At 49.5% G+C, this 20,909-nt stretch overlaps 1 protein-coding gene across 19 annotated transcripts in view; it reads left to right on the top strand.

Annotated features, from left to right (window-relative positions):
* Positions 1-20,909, top strand: part of PCBP3 (poly(rC) binding protein 3) — a 313,033-nt gene that overhangs the window by 263,099 nt on the left and 29,025 nt on the right. For all 19 annotated transcript variants that reach the window (XM_066259178.1, XM_066259172.1, XM_066259174.1 and 16 more), the window contains 6 exons: positions 14,453-14,607; positions 16,858-16,881; positions 17,822-17,854; positions 18,213-18,329; positions 19,298-19,429; positions 20,181-20,309. In XM_066259178.1, coding sequence (XP_066115275.1) covers positions 14,453-14,607; positions 16,858-16,881; positions 17,822-17,854; positions 18,213-18,329; positions 19,298-19,429; positions 20,181-20,309 — 590 coding nt within the window. The remainder of the gene's footprint in view (positions 1-14,452; positions 14,608-16,857; positions 16,882-17,821; positions 17,855-18,212; positions 18,330-19,297; positions 19,430-20,180; positions 20,310-20,909) is intronic.

Genomic DNA, 20,909 nt, shown 5'->3' with positions numbered 1-20,909 from the left:
GGTGCTAGAATGGCTCTGGTTGCAGCAGAGCACCACCCCAGATGGGTGGAGCATCGACCCCTGGTGGGCATGCCGGTGGATCCTGGTCAGGCGCATGCAGGAGTCTGTTTGTCTGCAGCCCCCACTTCTCACTTGGAGAAAAAAAAAAAAAAAGAATGAGAGGTCAACATACAAAGATCAATAATATTCTATATGTCATCAATGAACAGTCAGAAACCAGAATTCAAAACACACCACCAAAACAAACAAACAAACAAAAAAACACCACCATTTATAGGAATTCCAAAAGTTATATGCTTGCATTATGTCTAAAAATATGCACAGAGTTTGTATGCTGAAAACTACAAAACACTGATGAGAGAAATCCAAACACATTTAAGTAAGAGACATCCTGTGTTCATAAAGTGGGCCACTCAACATAGTAAAGGTGCTGATGCTTCCCAAATAGATCTATACATTTAATGCAATTTCCATCAAAATCCTAGCAGAGGCAATTGTAGTAGATATAAACAAGGTGACTTTAAATTTTACTTGCCAACACAAAGGAACTAAATAATCCAAGGGAATTTTGAAAAGAATAAAGTTGGAATAATTTTAAGGCACTCTAACACTACAGTAATAAAGATATTGAATGTTGGTGCATAGATAAGCCCATGCACCGGTGAAACAGAATACAGCCCAGGATTCACCCATTCAAGTATGGACAACCAATTTTTAACAGAGGTAATAAAGCAGTTTAACACAGAAAGGATAGTCTTTTCAAGAAATGTTGAAATAGTTCAACGATCACAGTCCTGGGTATCATAAAAATAAAAATTTCTGTTTATACAAAGATGTGCACACTATCATTCTTAGCTGCTTTATTTGTAATCAACAAAACCTGGAATCGACCCAGGTGTCCTTCCTGGTAACTGGACATACGACTTGCAATGCAACCATACAGTGGAACGTTACTGGTCAGCAAAGAGGAACCGGTCTCTGTTATGTCCAACAACTTAGCAGCTCTAGAGAATATTATGCAGAGTGAAAAAAGGCCACTTTCAAATGATTATGTTTGTTTGTCTCAGTTTATGTGGCTCTCTCGAAATGACAAAAGTACAGGAATGCAGACTAGATCAGTGGTTCCCTGGGTTCGGATTGGGGGAATGAGTGTCTATAAAGGGATATACAGGAGTTTCTTCCTGGGGATCCTGCTGGTGCAGGTGGTTAGACAAATTTATACCTGTGAAACGATTTCGCAAACCTGTACATGACAAACAAACAAGCAAAGGGTGTGTAAAACGGGAGCCTTCCCCGTGCCCAGCACTGGTTTTGATAATACCTTGCAGTTGTGTCAAGTGGGAGCTGCTGAGGTTACACAGAAATTCTGTATGATTTCTGCAACTACTCATGGACCTAAAATTATTTCAAAATGTGCACACACACCTATATACACATTAATTAGAATTAATAATTATTAAATCTGCATATATAAAAAAGTAAATTGTATAAACAGATCAATTAAAAGTGACAGATTATCAGAGTGGATAAAAAAAGCAAGATCAATAACTATGCAGTTGACAAGACACCAATGTGAAATACAATGCTAGTAGTGGGTTAGAAGTTAAAGGGCAAGAAAATATGTCATGTGAACATTACCAAAAAGAAAGCTGGAGTCACATGAAGTAGGCTTCAGAATAAGGAAAATGACAAGGCATAAGGAAAGACATTGCATGAATATAAAACAGTCAGTGCACCAGGAGGACCTAACAGTCCCAAATGTGCATATGTATCAAATGACAGAGCTTCAAAATACGTGAAATAAAAACTGGTGGAATGGAAAGAGGAAAAGGACAAATTCACAACTACAGTTGGAGGTTTCAACTCTGCTCTCTCGGTAACTGATGGACCAAGAAGATGGGGAGTCAGGTTGGAGAAGTACTAAATGACACAGTGCACCAGCTAGATCTTACAGGTTGCTCACCAACAACAAAAGGGCACACACGGCCTTTGTGTGCACACAGAATATTCACTGAGGTAGGCCATATTCAGGGCAAAAGAGTAAAAGTCTAATGAGTTTTAAATGATTGAAATAATCAAAAGTATATTTTCTATCCAGTGGGGAATTAAACTAGAAATCAATAACCAAAAATAACTAGAAAAATTTCAAATACTTGAAAATTAAAACACAGATCTCTAAATGTGCTGGTCAAAGAAGTATCAGAGAAAATTAGTAAATATTTTGAACTCAAATACATTAATTTGTAAGATACAAAGAGTTCAATGAAAATGATAGCATGAAATACTAACATGAGAAAAGGTCCCCAAACAATCTAAGCTTCTACCATAAGAAACTGTAAGAAAGAAACAGAGGGAGGAAAATAATAAAATAAGAACAGAAACTAGTGAAATTGAAAACAGGACTATAAGCCTTTTCAAATCAGACTAGCTCAAATGCAGACAAAAAGAATCTTGTAGATAGAGAATTTAGAGTGTGTGGCAGTCCTTTGTTTTGTTTTCTGGGGCGAAATTCATTCTTTTTTTTCTTGTATTTTTCTGCACCCTTCTATTGTCCTTAACAAGACCTGTGCCTTTATACGTGTTTCCTCCGCCCTCTACTGGGAGCTGGTGGGGTTGCAAATCACAGCCTGTCTAGTTTAGATGTGGGAATAGCTCCCATTTTCCACAGGAAGGCCCAGGGGTCTCCAGCTCTGCCTGGCTAGCTGGGCTGTCTGCTGCCCCCAGCTGTGTGTCCCCCAGGGAGCCCCTCCTACCCCAGCACATGGAAGCTTCCAGCAAACCATCAATGACCAAGTGAATGAATAAGGAAACGAGAGGACAAGGAGAAATGGAAATGCAATCTTGGCTGTTTCCTGAGTATCTGAGTTTAAAAATCACGAAGTTCTGGTTCAGAATAGCTGGTGAGGTCATGGCAATGCAGCTGGGCTCGACACTCACTGTATGACTTCATTCAATCTTTAAATCTGTTCTGAACTTGCTCGTGCCATCCTGTGGACCCAGGATGGTGCTAGGAACTGGGGGTTCAGTGTTGAATGGAGATAAATGTGTCCTCTGCCCACAGTGCAACAGGGCCAGGGCAGTGAGGAGGCGGTGGGCCCAGGAAAGAGGAGGCACTGGCAGTTAGGGAGAGTAGGCACTGGCAGTTAGAGGCCTGCAGGGAATGCTCTCAGCAGAAGGCCCCAGGCGGCAGGCAGGTGGGCAGGAGAACTCAGCCTGTCACAGCAGGGGAGGCCAGTGGGCCGGGGTGGGGTTGGCAGAATGGGGGAATGGCACCTATAGGCCTGGAGGCAGTGCTGGGGGTGGGAGCAGCCCGGATTGAGTTACACAGGCAATGGGCAGATAGCTGAGGGTGTCAGCAAGGGGAGGTTATGAAAGGTCATTGGTGAAGAGGCCAGTGGGCTGGGGTGGGGTTGGCAGAATGGGGGAATGGCACCTATAGGCCTGGAGGCAGTGCTGGGGGTGGGAGCAGCCCGGATTGAGTTACACAGGCAATGGGCAGATAGTCGAGGGTGTCAGCAAGGGGAGGTTATGAAAGGTCATTGGTGAAGAGGCAAGATGTGTCTCCTCCATGTGTTCCAGAACAAGAGCTAAGGGCCCAGAGTGTGACTGTAGGGAGCCATGTCCTCTGAGCACTGCAGTCAAGACCATTGGGCAGGCCAGTACTCTTGTGCCTGCCTGGAAGGGACCGGGAGCAGAGTCTCAGCACGCCCTGGGGTCATGTGGCACCCACCCTGCGAGGGCTGGCCTGGCTCAGCGCTTACAGGAAGGGCTGGGAGGTCTTTTCCCTTTTCTTTGTGATGTTTGCAGGCACAGTCACATTACTACAAACTGGGGCAAAGTGACACAGGCTTTTGTAGTCCACAGAGTCATGGGTACCCTCTGCATCCCCAAACACTCCCCATCTACACCCATGCCCCTGAGCTGTGCAGAATGGCTGCTGGCACATGATGTCCTCGCACCAGGCCAGCCCTGGACAAGGGCTGCACGCATCTCCAAGTGCTGCTGGGCCCGGAGTGACCTGCATCTCCTGGGACAGGCTGAGCCCAGGTTGCTAGTAGAGGTTCTCAAGGAACATGTCTGCCACAGCCCCCGCTGTGCCCAGTCTGAGTGTGTGCATGTATGAGTGGGTGATTGTGAGTGAGTGAATGTGTGTGTGAGTGAGTGGTGTGTGGACAGGTGGATGAGTGCGTGTACAGTAGATTAGTGTAAGTGGGTACATGTTTGAGTAGGTGTGCATGTGATTGGGTCAGTGGGTGAGTGGGTGTGAGTGAATGTGTGTGTGAGTGGGTGGGTGGGTGGGTGGTTACATGGTTGAGTAGATATGTATGTGAGTGGATGAGGGTGTATAAGTGAAGTATATGAATGGGTATATGGTGGGTGGGTGGGTGAATGTGAGACGGTGGGTGCAAGTGTGTGTGAGTGGGTGCATATGTGCATGGGTGAGTGTGTGAGTGGGTGAGCATGTGGCATGGGTATGTGGGTGGGTAGGTGGGTGTAGGAAGGAAATAGGCCCCTCTGATATAGCACTGAGGCCAGGAACTTGGTCAATATGCTTCTCTTCAAAGGAGCTAGTGATTTTTGCTCTCTGATTTTAATTGTTTTATAACTTTCATGTTTCCATACAGTGTCAAGTGGTTATTTTGTTTGAATTATCAGAGGAAATATTTGGACCTCTTAATCTATTGTGAACTGAAAGCTGTCTGATGCTTTTTAAAATAAATTTTGTATTTGAGGTAACTAGATTCATATGCAATTGTAAGAAATAATAGATCCCATGCTCCTTGGCTTCCCTCAACGGTAACATCTAGAATACAACAGTGAGAACATCGGAACCAGCATATTGACACCAATATAAACAAGACAGAGCATTCCATCTGCACAGGAAACCACGCTGCCCTGTGACAGCCACAGCATCTTGTTCCTGTCCACATAACCCCTCAGACCCTGGCACCACTCATCTGCTCTCCATTTCTGTAATTTTCTCATTTCAAGAACATTATATAAATGGAGTTATCCAGTGTGTAACCTTCGGGAATTGACTTTTTCTCTTGGCCTAATTCTCTGGAGATTCACCTCGGTTGTTGAGTGCATAAATAATTTGTTCCATTTTATGGCTGAGTGGTGTTCCATTGTGAAAAACAACCCCCCCTCCCTGGGCCATATGGTCATAAGTCTCCCTGTCTCTCCATGTCCTCAGCCAATCACCTCCACAGTCTCTGACCCCCCTCTGCCCGCTCACTGCCCCCTCCCAGTTTTTTCTCAAGGAGAAAGGCAGGCTCTGAGTACCAGGTCACTAGTGGTGTGGTTGTTGGTTCCTGTTACAGGCAGCCTGCTGGAAGTCCTAACAGATGGAGTGGGGGAGAGCCAGGGTGGGAATTAGGAGCAGTGGCTCCCCAGTGTAGCTTCACTAAAGAGCAATCAGGACAACCTGAAAATGCTGCTCCCAGGATCAGGCCCTAAGGGGTGCACACCCATCCAGGTGACTCCAGTGCCTGGGCCTCCCTGCTCTGTCACTGCAGGATGGCCAGGTGAGCACTGGGGCACAAGAGGGGCACTGGGGTTCAGGGTGAGCATGAGACCACTAGGGGAGACATTGGGCCACCAGGGGTCCACTAGGGTACAAGATGGGCAGGGCCTCCTGTCCCAGGCTGGAATCGCACAGCTGCACTGCCTTCCTAGGGCAGAGACTGCTGTCCTAGCAGCAGTTCTGGAAAGTAGGGGTGGCAGGCCTTCTCAGAGCTTCCCCCAGGAGCTCTCACAGTCCCCAAGTACTGCTGCCTGAGGACTTATCCTGGCCTGTGACTCACTCTCAGATGGCTTCACATTGGGGAGGGGGCTCCCATGTTAAACCTGCTCTATGGGACTTCTGTATCTTCTGTCTCTGTCACCACAATGATTTCTTGATAGACCCTTCTGGCTTATCTATCTTTGTAGGACAGCACACTGCCTGCAACTTGGTAATTACCAAGGCAATACCATATCTCCCCATGTATAAGACACTCCCATATAGAAGATGCACCTTCATTTTGGGGCCTGAAATTTAAAAACAAATGTATTACATAAAGTTATTGAACTCGAGTTTTATTCATCATAAAATTCATACAACTCCTCATCACTCTCAAAACTCCCATCCATTAGCTTGTCCTCATCTATGTCTGATGACGAATCACTGTCTTCAACAATGAGCGCAAAAACAAGTGTGAAAAAAGTGGGAAATGCAAGTAAAAAATCTACAACTGCTATACAAGATGCACCTAGCTTTTAGAACCCAAATTTTTATAAAAGGGTGTGTCTTATACATGGGGAAATATGGTACTTGTTGAATTAACAAAGTTATTAATTACCAATTACCTACAAGGCAAATTTCAATCTGCTCCTTGCATTTTTGTGTCGCTGGGTGGAGGAGCTAGCTGGGCGAGAGCAGCAGGGCAGGCTCAGGCTTGGTCGTTGGTGCTCACCCCTTGTGCCTCATTGGGGCAGGCTGTGCCACATCCAGATGGGCTATGTGGCTTCATCGAGCTTCCCAGGAGGGGCCATCAGCAAACATTCCCAGGTGTCTTCCTCTTTTGCTCTTGGTAGCAGCGGTTTCCTGTGCAGTGACTGGGTGACAGCCTCACTGGGACCCTCCTGCCACCTCCGAAATACCCCTTCAACCATTCACAGAACCACTCATTGAAGCTGACTTCTTAAATCTGTCAAGAGCTTTAAGTGAGCCCTGGCCGGTTGGCTCAGCGGTAGAGCGTCTGCCTAGCGTGTGGAGGACCCGGGTTCGATTCCCGGCCAGGGCACACAGGAGAAGCTCCCATTTGCTTCTCCACCCCTCTGCCGCACTTTCCTCTCTGTCTCTCTCTTCCCCTCCCGCAGCCAAGGCTCCATTGGAGCAAAGATGACCCGGGCGCTGGGGATGGCTCTGTGGCCTCTGCCTCAGGCGCTAGAGTGGCTCTGGTCGCAACATGGCGACGCCCAGGATAGGCAGAGCGTCGCCCCATGGTGGGCGTGCCGGGTGGATCCCGGTCGGGCGCATGCGGGAGTCTGTCTGACTGTCTCTCCCTGTTTCCAGCTTCAGAAAAATGAAAAAAAAAAAAGAGCTTTAAGTGAAATTTAAATGAATGTGTTTTTCACACATGGAAAAAATCTATACAGGTGATGATTATAAAGTTGTCTTGTAGATCGCCTTATATGTTTGCTTCCTGATTGTACCTCCCTTGGTCTGCTTCATGCCCAGAGAGAATGCTGGAGTTGGGGTGGCGGGTGTGGGCCCGAAAGCTCCGAGGGGCTGTGGGCCAGCTCCCGGGAGCTCCAGGGACAGCAGCAGCACAGAAATCAGTGTCCTGTTCTTTTGCATTTGACTGGAGAAGAATCATTAAGTCACATAAAGCCTGGGATGTCTTTAGAAAGTATAAGAATTGCCCTCCCCACCTCCCTCCTGATGCCTCATTTGCGAAGACATGGCCCTGGCACGGGACTCCAAGCACCTGGCTCCCTGCAGACCTCGTTCAGAGGGGCTCCTCCAGCGACGGATTGGCTTTCAGAGAGCCAAGGAGCAGAGAGCCTGGTCACGGTCACAGGCAGACAGCACTCACATCAGGCAGTGTGGGAATGTGGGCTGCCACCTGCTTACCCAGTGTTCCAGAACCCCTCCCCTGACTTTCCTGGCCCCCACGGCCGTCTTTCCCTCTCTCTGTTCAACCACCACTCCTGGCGGAAAGGACATGCACTGGTGTTGAGAGACCAGCTCTCCCTTTAACTCGCTTTGAGGTTTCGAACAGTCCACACCTTAGTCTCCCAGCTGTGTGCTTGTGGCAGTACTTTGAAATAACTACAAATATGTGTTTCTTAAAGTGCTGCTTGGCCTTGGGGCACAGGCGAGGGAAGAACATTAAAGTATATGGAGGTTTCATCTAGACACGGATTACAATCTCACAAAACCCACCTCTATCCCCACTAATTCTCTTCAGGCTGGCATAGAGGGCAAATCTTTGAAAACCAGGGGGAGCCCTTACAAGTAAAGGTAGCAGCGAAGGCTGTTGTTGCCCTGCCTAGGAGTTGAGACCAGCTTCCACCAGTGGTACTCTGGCTTTGGAAATGCTCAACACAGGAGACCAGGGGACTTCGGACTCAGGCTAGTTCATTATAGCTCCAGCTGAATTGAGTAGGCCCCGCTTATGCCATCACGCCGCAGCTGTGTGCCGGCCCTCGGGACTGGGGACAGCAGCAGGCATGAGGAAGCGACTTGGTCATCAGGCCTCCTTCATCTTGGCTTGTAAGGGAGCTGGTGTGCTGGCTCTGGGAAACTGGCTCTGAACCCAGCACTGCTGAGTGCTTGCTCTGTGAGCCAGAGAAAGAGCCCTTGTCAAAGTCACCAGTGGCCTGTGCGCTCTTGACTCAGAGTTCACTTTCTTGACCTAGACTCAAAAATGGAGACAGCTGTATCATTAGGGGATACCAATGTTGAAATCGTTATTATAACTAAGCAAGTAGAAATGTGGAAGCTAGAAGAAAAGGATCCAGGCTGATTCCTAGAGGTGAGAACTACAGTGTCTGAGATAAAAAGTATCCTGGATGGGAGGAACCACAGGTGGGACATCTCAGAGTTAAGGTCATTGAGCTTAAAGATAGAAGCAGAACCTATCAAGTTAGACAAAAAGAAAGGGCAGGAAGAAAATGAACAGAACATCAACAAGTTGTGGCACAACTTGTGCCAATATATGTATTTGGAAACTCTAAAAGTGGGGAAGTGGCAGGTGCAGAAAATATATTTGGAAAAAAAAGGCCACCATTTTCCAAATTTGATGAAAACTGTAAGGCCACAGATCCAAAAAGTTCAAAGAAGCCCCTTGCACAAAAAATCATGAGAAACTCTAACACGGCGTATCATAATTAAATTGCAAACCAGTGACTAAGAAAACCCTTATTGGTAGGGGAAAGACACACAACACAGAGGAGCAGAGGTGGGAACAGGATGAGTGAGGACGTGAGCACAGCAGCTGTTCCAAACTGAAAGAAAAGCACTCTCGACCTAGAATTCTCTGCCATGTGAAAGGACCTTTAAAGCTGAAGATGAAATAAAGACGCTTCAGAGGCTCAAAAGCTGAGAATTCATCACCAGCAGACTTGTACTCCCAAAGATCTTAAGGGAAATCCCTCAGGCAGAAGGAAAACGGCAGTAGGTGGACATCTGAATGCACACTCAGTAGTGAAGATGGAGTAAGAATAAGACATTTTCTTGTCATCTAAATTCCTTTAAAAGGTCATAGTTTAAATTAAAAATAGTAATGCCCTATTGGGGCTCATCACATAGGTGGAACTGGAGTGTGTGGCAGCAGCAGTGCGGGCAAGAGCAGAGTGGGAGCGACTGCTGTGAGGCTCTTGTGCACCTTGGAAAGTGGCCCAGACCAGTGGACGTTGTCCTGTAATAAGTGAAACCAAAAGCAACCACTGTGATAACTTTAAAAAGTTGGAACTGATAAGTGGACAAATGAGGTAAGGTGGCATCATAAAATGCATGCTTTTAATCCAAAAGATGACAGAGGAAAAAAAAATAATAGAAATAGGGAACAAAGAACAGATGGTAAAAATAGTGCCAGGGATTTAGTATATTTTAAAATCATTTAATGGAAGGAAAAGAAGCAGGCCTGATCCCCCTGCAAGGCCCAGGAGGAGCTTGCCCATCTGCAGTCACCCACTGGGGAAGCCCATCCAGTCCGTGGTTTGAACATCACTTCGCTGACACCATCCACAGATGCACTTCAGCCCTGAACATGTCTGTACCCGACTGCCATAGAACCCCGATCTCCAACAGAGACTCAGATTCCACACGTGAGACTGCCAGAACTCCTACCCACCCAGGTAGGAGTTCTAAAAATAGAAAACAGATGGAATGGTCAGTTTAAACTCAGCTGCATCAGCAGCCACTGCGAATGATCTAAATGGTCAATCGAAAGGCAGAATGAAATAAGATAAAAAGAAAAGTAGGTATGTGTATGCTGCCTGCAAGAAACTCACTTAAATACACAAACACAAAGAAGTTAAAAATAAAAGGTAGAAGAAGATGATCATACTAGCACTAACCAAAAGTAGGCTGGAGCAGCTATGTTAACACAAAGTGAATTTCCGAGTCAAGAATATTACCAGAGATATAAATGATCTTTCATAATGATAAAGTAGTCAGTGCGTGGACAGAACACGACAATGCCAAACATTATAATGCTAATGCCAGAGTTTAAGAATACATGAAGCTAAAGATAATAGAATGATAGGAGAAACGGACAGATCCACAGTTATAACAAAGGTTTCAACCCCTCTCTCAGTATTTATTAGAACAAGCAGGCAGAAAACCATACGACGATGGCAGACTTGGACAGATTTTAACATTTGTGGAACTTTCCACCCTTTACACAAGAACACAGATTTGCTAAGATGGACCACACTCTGGTCCATAAGCAAATCTCCATAAATTTAAACTATTTCAAGCATTACAAAATATGTTCTCTAACCATAATGGTACTAAATTAAGATCAGCAAAAGAAAGGTACCCCGAAAATCTCCAATATTTGAAAACTCAGAAACACTTCCAGATATTTCATGAGGGAAAAAAGGAATCAAAAGGGAAATATGAAAGTATTTTGAAATGAGTGAATAAAAAGCACAAATGTCAAATTTGTGGGATGCAGCTGAAGCCATATGTAGAGAAGTTTATAGACACAAACACCTGTACTAGGCAAGAAGTAAGGTTGTAATTTGATGGCATCAACTTCTTCCTTAAGAAACTGGAAAATAGATAAATATGTTAACTGTGCATTCACGTGTCAGAATCTGCTAATGAATGGAGTGGAGGCAGGGAAGGGAAGTACTTGTGGGGTTCGGGCCTGAGCAGTTAGATGGCAGGCGTGGTGACACAAACCGAGGGGAGACAGGCACGCGGGAGCCTGGGTGGGTAGGAGTTCTGGCAGTCTCACGTGTGGAATCTGAGTCTCTGTTGGAGATCGGGGTTCTATGGCAGTCGGGTACAGACATGTTCAGGGCTGAAGTGCATCTGTGGATGGTGTCAGCGAAGTGATGTTCAAACCACGGACTGGATGGGCTTCCCCAGTGGGTGACTGCAGATGGGCAAGCTCCTCCTGGGCCTTGCAGGGGGATCAGGCCTGCTTCTTTTCCTTCCATTAAATGATTTTAAAATATACTAAATCCCTGGCACTAAAGAGAAAAGAGGGGTCCTCTCTGGCGAGCAAAATCTACTGATTTGTAGGACACCCTTCTGATTTTGGGTGACTGTGACCTCAATAGTCGGCTGCTGCTTCCCCTCATCCCCCCACTGCTCCTGTGTGTTCCTAGGCAGCAGTGACCCCTGAGGTGAGTACAAGGCCCAGGTACTCTTGGGGCTAGCTGGAATAAGCTGGTGTCTCGGAGCCTGGCAGGACAGCCAGAGGATGACCCATGCCCACCTAGAGACCCACAACCCGGGGGGAGCTGCCTTCCCCATGCCACTCCCCAGCTGGCACAGAGTGGCTTCTTTGGGGTTAAGGGTACTGACTGATAAGTGACCTTAACCACTACCCTGGACTGCTCCTTTTCCCCAGCAGTCTGCAGAGAGCCCTGTGACACACACCCTTAGTGTGTGCTGAGGAAAGGCACTGGCCTCTGCAGCAGCTCGCTGGCCTGTGTGACTGATGGCAGTGGACAGCCAGGAGCCTGCAGCACCCCTGGCGCTTGCTGACCCACTTTCTCTACCATGGACTGGAGACGTTTACATAACAGCTGGCTGCAGGGCCCTGCTGTCCTCTGACACAGGAGGAGGTGTTTCTAATTAAAAAGGGGGCAGGCACCCCTGTCTGGCACTGCACAATCATTTAGGGGTGCTGAGAACTTGGCCTTCCGCACACAGGAGTTAAAAGGGCTCGCCGCAGGGTGCCTCTGTAGAAAGGATGCTTTGTCCCATGCCACACCACCAGACCTCTCCTTTCTGGGGCCTTCCCTCCTGATGTCCACATGCCCTGCACCATTCACCAGGGCTCTCTCGGTGACAGACCGCTTTCTATCTGCTCCTCTATGTGCAGCTAGCAGCCACGCAACGCCATTTACTCAACACCTAAATGTGACTAGTGGATTTTTGATACTAAATGGAAATAGGCACATTTGGCTAGTGGCTCCTGTACTAGACAGTGGGATAGAGGACATTCATATGGAAGGATAATTGTTAAATTCTCCTGCTGTGTATCATACCTTCATGTTAAAATTCTTGCTATTTAAATGTTATAATTATGCATAATTAGAACTAATAGTTGGACTGTGTTGAAGTTGCCTGCAAATACATTTTTAAATGCGAGTGTGTATTTACTAACGCTGAAGCGCGCTAAGCCCATCAACCACCCGTGGTTGCCCTTTGCAGGTCTCCCCTATGCAGCATATAGGTGATAGGATGTGCTTTGATTCTGTGCTTTATTTTTGTTTTGTTTTCCCTTTAGCATATTTTTAGCAGAGAAATATTTTTGATAAGAAAAAGACATTTAAAAAGAAAAAGAAAAAGACATTTTTTTGTTTTTGCCCAAAAAATTAAAGGAAAATAAAGTTAAAGGAAAAGTTTGTCTTTTAACCTACAGTCTCTCCTGTGTGTGGACAGAACCTCCCATCTTTACAAGTTACATCACAGGACCAGTGTCCAGTCAGCCCACAGGTGCACGGGGACACGTGCAGGCTTCACAGGACTTCTGTTCCTGAAGGATGAGGCTGCCCGCTGGCAGTGTGACACCCTCGTTAGTGAAGGGACTAAGTGTGTGAAGGGAGCACTGTGTGAGGAGCTCTCACAGAGCCAGCCCTTGGTTTCTGTCAGGGCTTCCAAAACCTCAGCCCCCACTGTCCTGGCACACGCTAAGGTACGCACCTGGGCAGGTGGTGGCTTCTACGGGGGGCGGCCCAGGGCCCCTCCTGGGTCTCTCATGGAACCCCTGGGCCTGGACCTGCAACACAGGTCATCTGGAACCTTCTCCCAGCCAGCCCTTCCTTCCCTTTCTGTCCAACAAAGATACTTTGCTGTCAGCTCTCTATGGCCCCTGTTCTCTGCTCCCCTGCCTGCTGCCCACCCACCCTCTCCAAGACGAGTTGGTCCTCTGCTCCCTTGGGGACCACTCATAACCCTCATTTCCCCTTTTTCCTGTGGGACCCTCGTGACTCTGCAGTATTCTTGTACATCCCTACACCCCCATACCCTGCCATGATCCTGCACTCCCAGGCAGGGGGCTCTCCAGCTGCCCCCTGTGTGTGTACTGCGCAGATAGGGTCCCAGAGACTGCCTGTTCATACTCCCATCAATGCTGCACGAACACCACTCACTATGACCCCTGCCCTCAGAGGGACTTAGCACCTCTCAGCCTGAGCGTCAGGGTCTGGTGCTCCCTAGCCACCCTCAGTATCTGGGCTATGCATTTTCAATTCTCCTAGACCCCTCTCCCTCTGATATGAGAGTCCCCTCCCCCCTGTTCACTCCAGCCCTCACCTGACCTTGCTTAAATTCCCCACTGGTGCCTGTCTCATGAGGCTGCTCCATACGCTGGGCAGAGGAGTCCTGTCCTCAGAATCCAGCCCAGAGGAAGAACTGATCCTCCCAGAGAAGGAGCTGCAGCCAAGACTCCTGTGCAGACCTGGGTAGGAGACTCAGGTCACTGCTTGGATACTGTCCTCCATCCTTCACCTGTTCAGGCCAAGTCCCAAGGACCTGAGCACCGGCATGTAGCCTGGGAGCACAATACGCTCCTCCCTCCAATACTTGAGGCTCCCTGCCTGCAGTCACTCCTTGCCTGTAACTCACAAAGTAGAGCCTTTACTTTGTCTGGTGGGCCAAGCACTGAGCCAGCCGTCTGCAGAAGGTATGGCTTAAACAGACCAGTGGTACGTAGGTGTAAAGTATTTTCTGAAAACTTATAAAGGGGGTGCTCAGCAACTTGGTAGTTTAGTTGATAGAGACTAAATCCCCTTTAGAAGTGAGGATTATCAAGGAATCTAAACTCGAGATGTCAAGGGCACAATACTGAAATTTCCTGACTTTTTAAGGGTGAAGGGGATTACAGCGGGAGGGTGTGGATCCTGGCACCCATGTGAAGGGATTGGGCAAAACTAACTTCTCAGCAGAGTTGGCACTCACTGTATGTACCTGAGGGCCCCAGAGCTTGCTGGGTGACCCCGCTGCCCCTCTGACAGCTAAAAGAGCTCTTCCTTTGTTATAGAGGTGGGAACTGAGGCCAGAGGGCTTGGTGACCTGCATTTGTCACATAGTTACTGAGCAGTGGGGCTGGATCCGTCCCTGGAGGGCTTTCCTGAGGCCCACCCCCCACTTCCCTGTACTCCAAGCCCCAGCAGGTCATTTTCCCATGACCTGGGAAGCCTCCAGAGGCCAGCACATTCCCCAGTAAGCTGGCCGTTGATGTTCTCAGATAGTAGCTATGCTTTCTCTTTCCAGGTGACACCATCTGGGTCCCATCTGTCCTTCCTCACTGCACCCTTGGCTCCTTAAACCACCACCCCCGGCCACATTTCTGGAGAAGGATGGAGTCCAAGGTCTCAGAAGGTGGCCTGAACGTGACCCTGACAATCCGCCTGCTGATGCATGGGAAGGTACGGAAGCACAAGCCCTGCCTTTGTCCCGCTCCTCAGAAGGTGTCAGACCAGCTGGGAGGAAGGCCGTTCCTGCCCTCCGCTGGGGCCTTTGTTTTATATTAGACTTTTAAAAATTCTAAGCAATCTCAGACTTATAGAGCAGGAGCAGTCCATCCTAAAGTACACTTCTCCTGGACTCATTCAAAACAAATGATTTGCTGAGATAGCCTGTTGTTGAACAGTACCTTAGTGACTGTGTTTCCTACGTGCACAGGCGGTCCCCTGCATCGCCACCTACACCCCTCAGGGCAGGACAGTGATGCTGATTCGTTCTAGCCACCTGACTGCAGACTCCATTCACAATCTCGGTCATTCCAGCACTGCCTTTACTGACAGGGCACGCCAAGGTGGCCTCTCACTCTACGTCCTTGTCACTTCTCCAGTCTCTTTCAACCTGAAGGACTTGCCCTGACCTTCCTTGGCCTTTCACCTTTGAACATTTCTGCCCAGTTCTTTTGTAGAATGTCCTTCACACTGGAATTTTTTTTATATTTCCTCTCTGTTGGCAGGAAAGTCACAGAAGCCTTCCTATTAGGAGGCCTCGATTTCAGGGTGTCCCATTACTGATCACCAAGTTAGGGAGACACCTGCCTGGTGTCTTTGCCTGGCGCTGCTTTCCTCCCACTATCCTTAGGTGGTCGATGTGGGGGTGTAGATGCTATGTAATACCCCTTTTGCCAGCGGGCTTCCGGTGCCTTCATTCATTCCCCACTCGCATTCATGACTGCATGCACTCAGGGTTGCTGTTTTATCTGATTATTCCCCGTTCTGTCATTATTTATTTTGATGCTCAGATTGCCCCTGACTTAGCCTGTGGGGGCCCCTCTTGGCTGGCTCTACATCCCTTTGACGTGGCCCATCATTTTTACAGCACTGCCTGGCTTCTGGCCCAAAAAGCTGCTCATGACTTGTGCTTTCCCTGCTGCAATCCTGGAGTCAGCCTTTCTCCAAAGAAGCCTGACTTCTTTGAAGGGAGGATAGTGTTTGAGGCCCAGATCGATGTACGTGGGGTGATCGTCACCCTTGTTCTAGCTTGGGTCCCGGACAGAGCTGGAAAACATACATATGTGCCTATGTATATGTGTACATGTACACGTGTGAATGTTGCATTATCACATGCCCGCACATTTGCATATTTATTTGCATATTAATCTCTACATTGGGCCCAGCAGTTCACACCCCCAATTCCAGGTCCCACATGTGTGCCGTGAGAAGTTATTAGGACATGTGTGGTCTTCTGCTAGGAGGCTTGCAGAGGCTCTGACCCCGTTCCTATGGCTCTGCCCACCCTAGATTTCCAGAAGCGGGGAGCTCACACTCAGAGCATCCCTTTCTGTGATGGAAAGATGACCACCAGTCTTTCCTTCCCTTGGCTGGGAGTGGCATTTGGTCAAGGTTCTGGAAGCTAGATACGTACCAGCACAGGCAGTCTGTGGGATCAGGAATGTGGCCTCACCTTCTAGCTGCAGCCACCACAAGTGCCAAACCCTGCCCATGGGAGGTGAGGCCTCTGAATGACCACTAGAGGGATTACTACCTTGTACCCAGTTGCCCTTTGCTGCCCCAGGCCCTACTCCACACTCCCTCCCCATGGCTGAGCAGAAACATAATGGCTAAGGACTTTGTTGTGATAAGAGAAATGAGTTTTATTTTGAAAGATGTCATTCTCTGCAACTATAAGCAGGCTGGTCCCACCTCCATGAGATGCATGGTAGCACCCTATGGGTCTGTCCTGGGCAGGGAAAGGCAGGCCTGGCCAGGACCACATGTCCAAACTGTCATTGGATCCAGGCTTTAGAACCGTGGTGGCAAGTTCAAGGGTGCCTTTGAATGTTCTACCTTTTTAAAGTCAAGTAGCAAAGGCAGTGCTAACTTTTCTTTACATCACAAAATCAAGGGAGATTTTACATTTTGTCTGTTTTTTGCAGTGTTTCCTTGCAGCTATTAGTGCATAAGCATGCCTCCCGACTTGTACTGAAAAGTAGCTACCATTTTCTTCTGCTCGGCTGTCTGTCATTCAGAAGCAGGGCCAGGGTCAGTGGTGGTCAGAAGGGCACAGAGGGCCCCTCCAGACATAGGGCCTGCAAGCCCTCTCGTGACCATCTAAATGTCACTTCCTCACTCATAGCAGACGGGTTTGCAGTGCCTATCACAAGTGCTTTTCTCCTTCTGCTGTATGACGTTAGCTTTTTGTGATTCTCCCTGCAGGAAGTTGGAAGCATCATCGGGAAGGTAATTATTGATCACATGCTCTGCCTCTGTCGAGGTCTCTGTGCTGGGGGAGGGTGGTGCTGTGGGAGCAGCCGCATCTTTGTGCTGTGAAGATCCCAGGGGAGTCCCAAGTCACTCACTCTCAGGCCGAGCCACTATGAGGCTGGTATGAGAGCATCCTGTTCATTGGCTCCCAGCGGGTCGCTCAGGAGCCCCACCTGCTGCCACCCTGGTAGTCAGACCTTCCTCCCGGGTGTGAGAGCCCAGCCATCCCGCAGAGCAGTCACCTTCCTCTGTGAGTGGCAGTGAGTCTCTTCATTGCCATTCCAAAATAGAAGAAACATTCCCATGGGGAAAAGTCAGAGCTGACTTGGAGCCTGTGCCTGTGGGATAGGTTAGAGGTGAGGTGCTGCCCTCTTGTTGGTCCCATTTTGACTACCTCAGGGTCCCTGGTATCCCAAGTGGTCACTATGCAGTGGGGGTCCCTGCAGTGCTCAAAGTCCAGTTCTTTCCATGTGCGCCTCAGTCGGTGCCTCCCTCCCTCCCTGCTATGGGCCTGGTCCTGCTTTGTGATGAAGATGGAGACAGCTGTGACCTGGGTGTATTCCCGTCTGCACTCCATGGAGCAGTGGTCCTGGCCAAGTGTTTTGCCCAGTCAGGTCCCTGGGTCCCACCCAGCCCACCGCCCTCACAGCCACATGCCCCAGGGTAAGTGCTGGGTTTCCTCCTCTGTGGGCTCATGTGCCAGGTGTGCTAAGGGCTGAGTGAGTTGTGCCGTGTGTCAGGTTCTGGTAGCACCTGGTAGGGAGCCCTGCCTTCTGAGGAGCTGATGACCGCTCACCTGGGGCACGCCAAGGTGCAGGGGGCTCCCAACACTTCACACTGCTGCACCAAACGCTCTGCTTGCCTGTAGTGGACCCCTGAGTGACCCTTCATCCTGTTGTCTGAATCTTTCTTCCAGAAAGGAGAAACTGTGAAAAAGATGCGTGAAGAGGTGAGTTTGTGTGTTTCAGCTGTGTTCCATATCCGATGGGCGGGAGGGCCTCTGTGGCCACTGCACTTGATGAGGAGCCCACAGCAGCACGGAGGGGCCTCCCTCCACCAGCACACACCCCAGCAGTTCCCATGGGAGCTGTGTGGGCACACTGCATCCTTCCTGGTCACTATGGCCCTCTCTCTAATCAAACCTCACCTTGGAGCACAGTACTGGAGAGAACTTGACTGTGTAGTGCTGAGCTTTGTCCTTCGAGGCCAACCAGATGGGTTTGCATCAGCTGTTGGGGAAGAAGCCAGCCTGTTCCTGGCCTTGCAGCTTTAATCCAGTTTCTGGGGTTTGCCCAATTCCCTTCTAGAGTGGTGCCAGGATCAACATCTCGGAGGGGAACTGCCCAGAGAGAATCGTGACCATCACGGGCCCAACTGATGCCATCTTCAAGGCCTTTGCCATGATTGCCTACAAGTTTGAGGAGGTAAGATGCACCCACTCAAGACAGATTGTGGACAGGGCTGGTCCCAGCCAGTTCTCAGGCACCTCTTCCCCTCTGTGTGGACAAGATCACAGTCTAACCCACTCAGGACACTTTCTCTCAGTTTCTGTCCCTTCCTCTGCCTCCTAGGACTCTCCCTGCTCTGGTCTACCTGGTATGGGCCAGCGTCTCCCTTGTAAAGTCAGAAGGTGTGCATGCCCATCTGATGTGTCCTCAGCCCTAGCCAGCACATCCGACCCTCAGCTGTCTCTGTAGCAGTGACCCCACCCTGGGTGAAGTAACTTGGCTTGGATAAGGGGACACAGATGAGAGAGTGAATCCCTTGAGGGCGTCTGTCAGTGCCTGTGCACTTGTGTCGGGGAGTCACATCCTAAAGTTTTAATGTGTTTTTAGTCCTTTTGAAATTGCCAAAAAGTATTTAGATATACATTTAATGTTTTTACTGAGAGGGTAATCAAACTGGAGTATACATTTTTATGTCAAAAGTCTGTTACTCTGTCCATAACCCCCATGTTCTGCCAGGCCCTAAGGACAAAAGTCGGGCCCTGAGGCCAGGCACACTCTGATCTGTGCCTTGCCTGGTCCATAGCAGCACCATGGCCGCTCTGACACACACTTCTGTGGATCCCCTTCTGTCCATCCCACCACTGTCTCCTTGTCCTTCTGAGCCTGACTGCGCCTTCAAGCCTCTGTAAGCAGCCCAGCCTGGCTACTGTGCCCTCTGTCTGCACACTCAGCCATCTACCAGGGCGTGTGCTCCGCCATCCAGGAGTGCATGCGTCTCCACGCGGGTCCTCTTCCCCATGGCCTGCGAGCTGCTCAAGGAAGAGCCCTCATTGGTCTCTGTGCCTCTGCCCTGCTTTGTCAGGGCTCGGGGCAGAGCCTCCCTCTGCACTCTTGGTGTTCACGCACAGGCTGTCAGCAACACGCACATCTTCCTCCATCCTCAGGACATCATCAACTCCATGAGCAACAGCCCTGCCACCAGCAAGCCCCCGGTGACCTTGAGGTTGGTGGTCCCTGCCAGCCAGTGCGGCTCCCTGATTGGCAAAGGTGGCTCCAAGATCAAGGAAATCAGGGAGGTAACAGGACCCTTCCCAGCCCAGGGGGTGCTGGGTGACTGGATGGATAAGGAGGCATGGGCAGAGGTGCTGGGCACCGTGAGGAGGCATGTTCCCCCACTGGGACTGGGACGGCCTCTTGGGACAGGGCAGATCGTGGCACCTCACCCCAGTTGTGTGGCTTTGGGTCACGGAGGCCCTGTACATGGGGCCTGTGATCTCTGTCCCCAGTTTCCTGGAGGAATAAGAGCTATCCCAGCTGGGACAGAGTTGGCTGGAGCTGTGGACTTTATAGTTACATGTTCATTCATTTCAAGGAAATCCTGATCCTTCCCTTCCTGAAAGAGGGTGGCCACAAAGTCTTCATTCCTTCACGGGAAGAGGCAACAAAGTTTAGGTCCATCTAGAATCTATAATTCTCTGTGACCTAACACTCCACAGAGGAGATAGAATTCCACATATTTGAAAAAGTGACTCCCTTTCTGTCTTTGTCTCCTGCAAATACCTGTCAGCCAGTTACAGTGCAGCCTGGGCAGTGATGCTTGCCCTGCATGAGCTCTGTGCTGGGCGGTTGTGGGATGAGACAGACGAGACTTGCCTACAAGCTCCCCAGGGGGATATGTGGAGGGGCGACATGGGGGTAATGTTGGGTGGCTTCCCTTCCCAGTGCACTGTGCCTTAGGCACACCCCCAGGAGGATCCAGGAAATGCTACTTCAACACTCGCTGCCTCCTCCCTCTGCTGTGTACCTTCCAATGTCTGGTTTCTCTAGTCCACAGGTGCCCAGGTCCAGGTGGCTGGGGACATGCTGCCCAACTCCACAGAGCGGGCAGTGACCATCTCAGGGACTCCTGACGCCATCATCCAGTGTGTCAAGCAGATCTGTGTGGTAATGCTGGAGGTACAGTTTCTGCATCTATGCTTATAGCTGGCCTGCCCTCAATCCAAGCTGGCTGTGGCTGCCTAGTGTCAGTGGGCAAATGCTTTGGTGCCTTAGAAGTCTGTGGTGATTCACGAAGTCAGGGCTGTGTGGTGGCCAGATGTCAGAAATGTGACCTAGGTCCCTGATCTAGGCCCAAGGCAACTTGAGTGGAAGCCATGCTGGGCACTATGGGAGAGGCAGCTCTGGGGCCTGCCATCTGTAGGGAGGGTCCATCATCTTCACTGGGATATTAGGGGAGAGAACACATAGGGAGGTATCAGCCCCTGCCTTTATTTCTGGACTGAATGAGAAGTTATTCCATTCCATGAGAGGCTTCAGTAAAATGGTGGACATCTGCAGTGGAGACAGGTCTGTTCTGGAGGTGGTCTGCACTGGAGGGGGTCTGCGCTGGAGGGGGTCTGCACTGGAGGGGGTCTGCACTGGAGGGGGTCTGCGCTGGAGGGGGTCTGCGCTGGAGGGGGGTCTGCGCTGGAGGGGGTCTGCGCTGGAGGGGGTCTGCGCTGGAGGGGGGTCTGCGCTGGAGGGGGTCTGCACTGGAGGGGGGTCTGCACTGGAGGG

This window comes from Saccopteryx bilineata, chromosome 2 (assembly GCF_036850765.1).
Source record: "Saccopteryx bilineata isolate mSacBil1 chromosome 2, mSacBil1_pri_phased_curated, whole genome shotgun sequence".
Taxonomy (NCBI): domain Eukaryota; kingdom Metazoa; phylum Chordata; class Mammalia; order Chiroptera; family Emballonuridae; genus Saccopteryx; species Saccopteryx bilineata.
The sequence above is the reverse complement of the archived record's forward strand: the minus strand, read 5'-3'. Positions and strand labels throughout refer to the sequence as shown.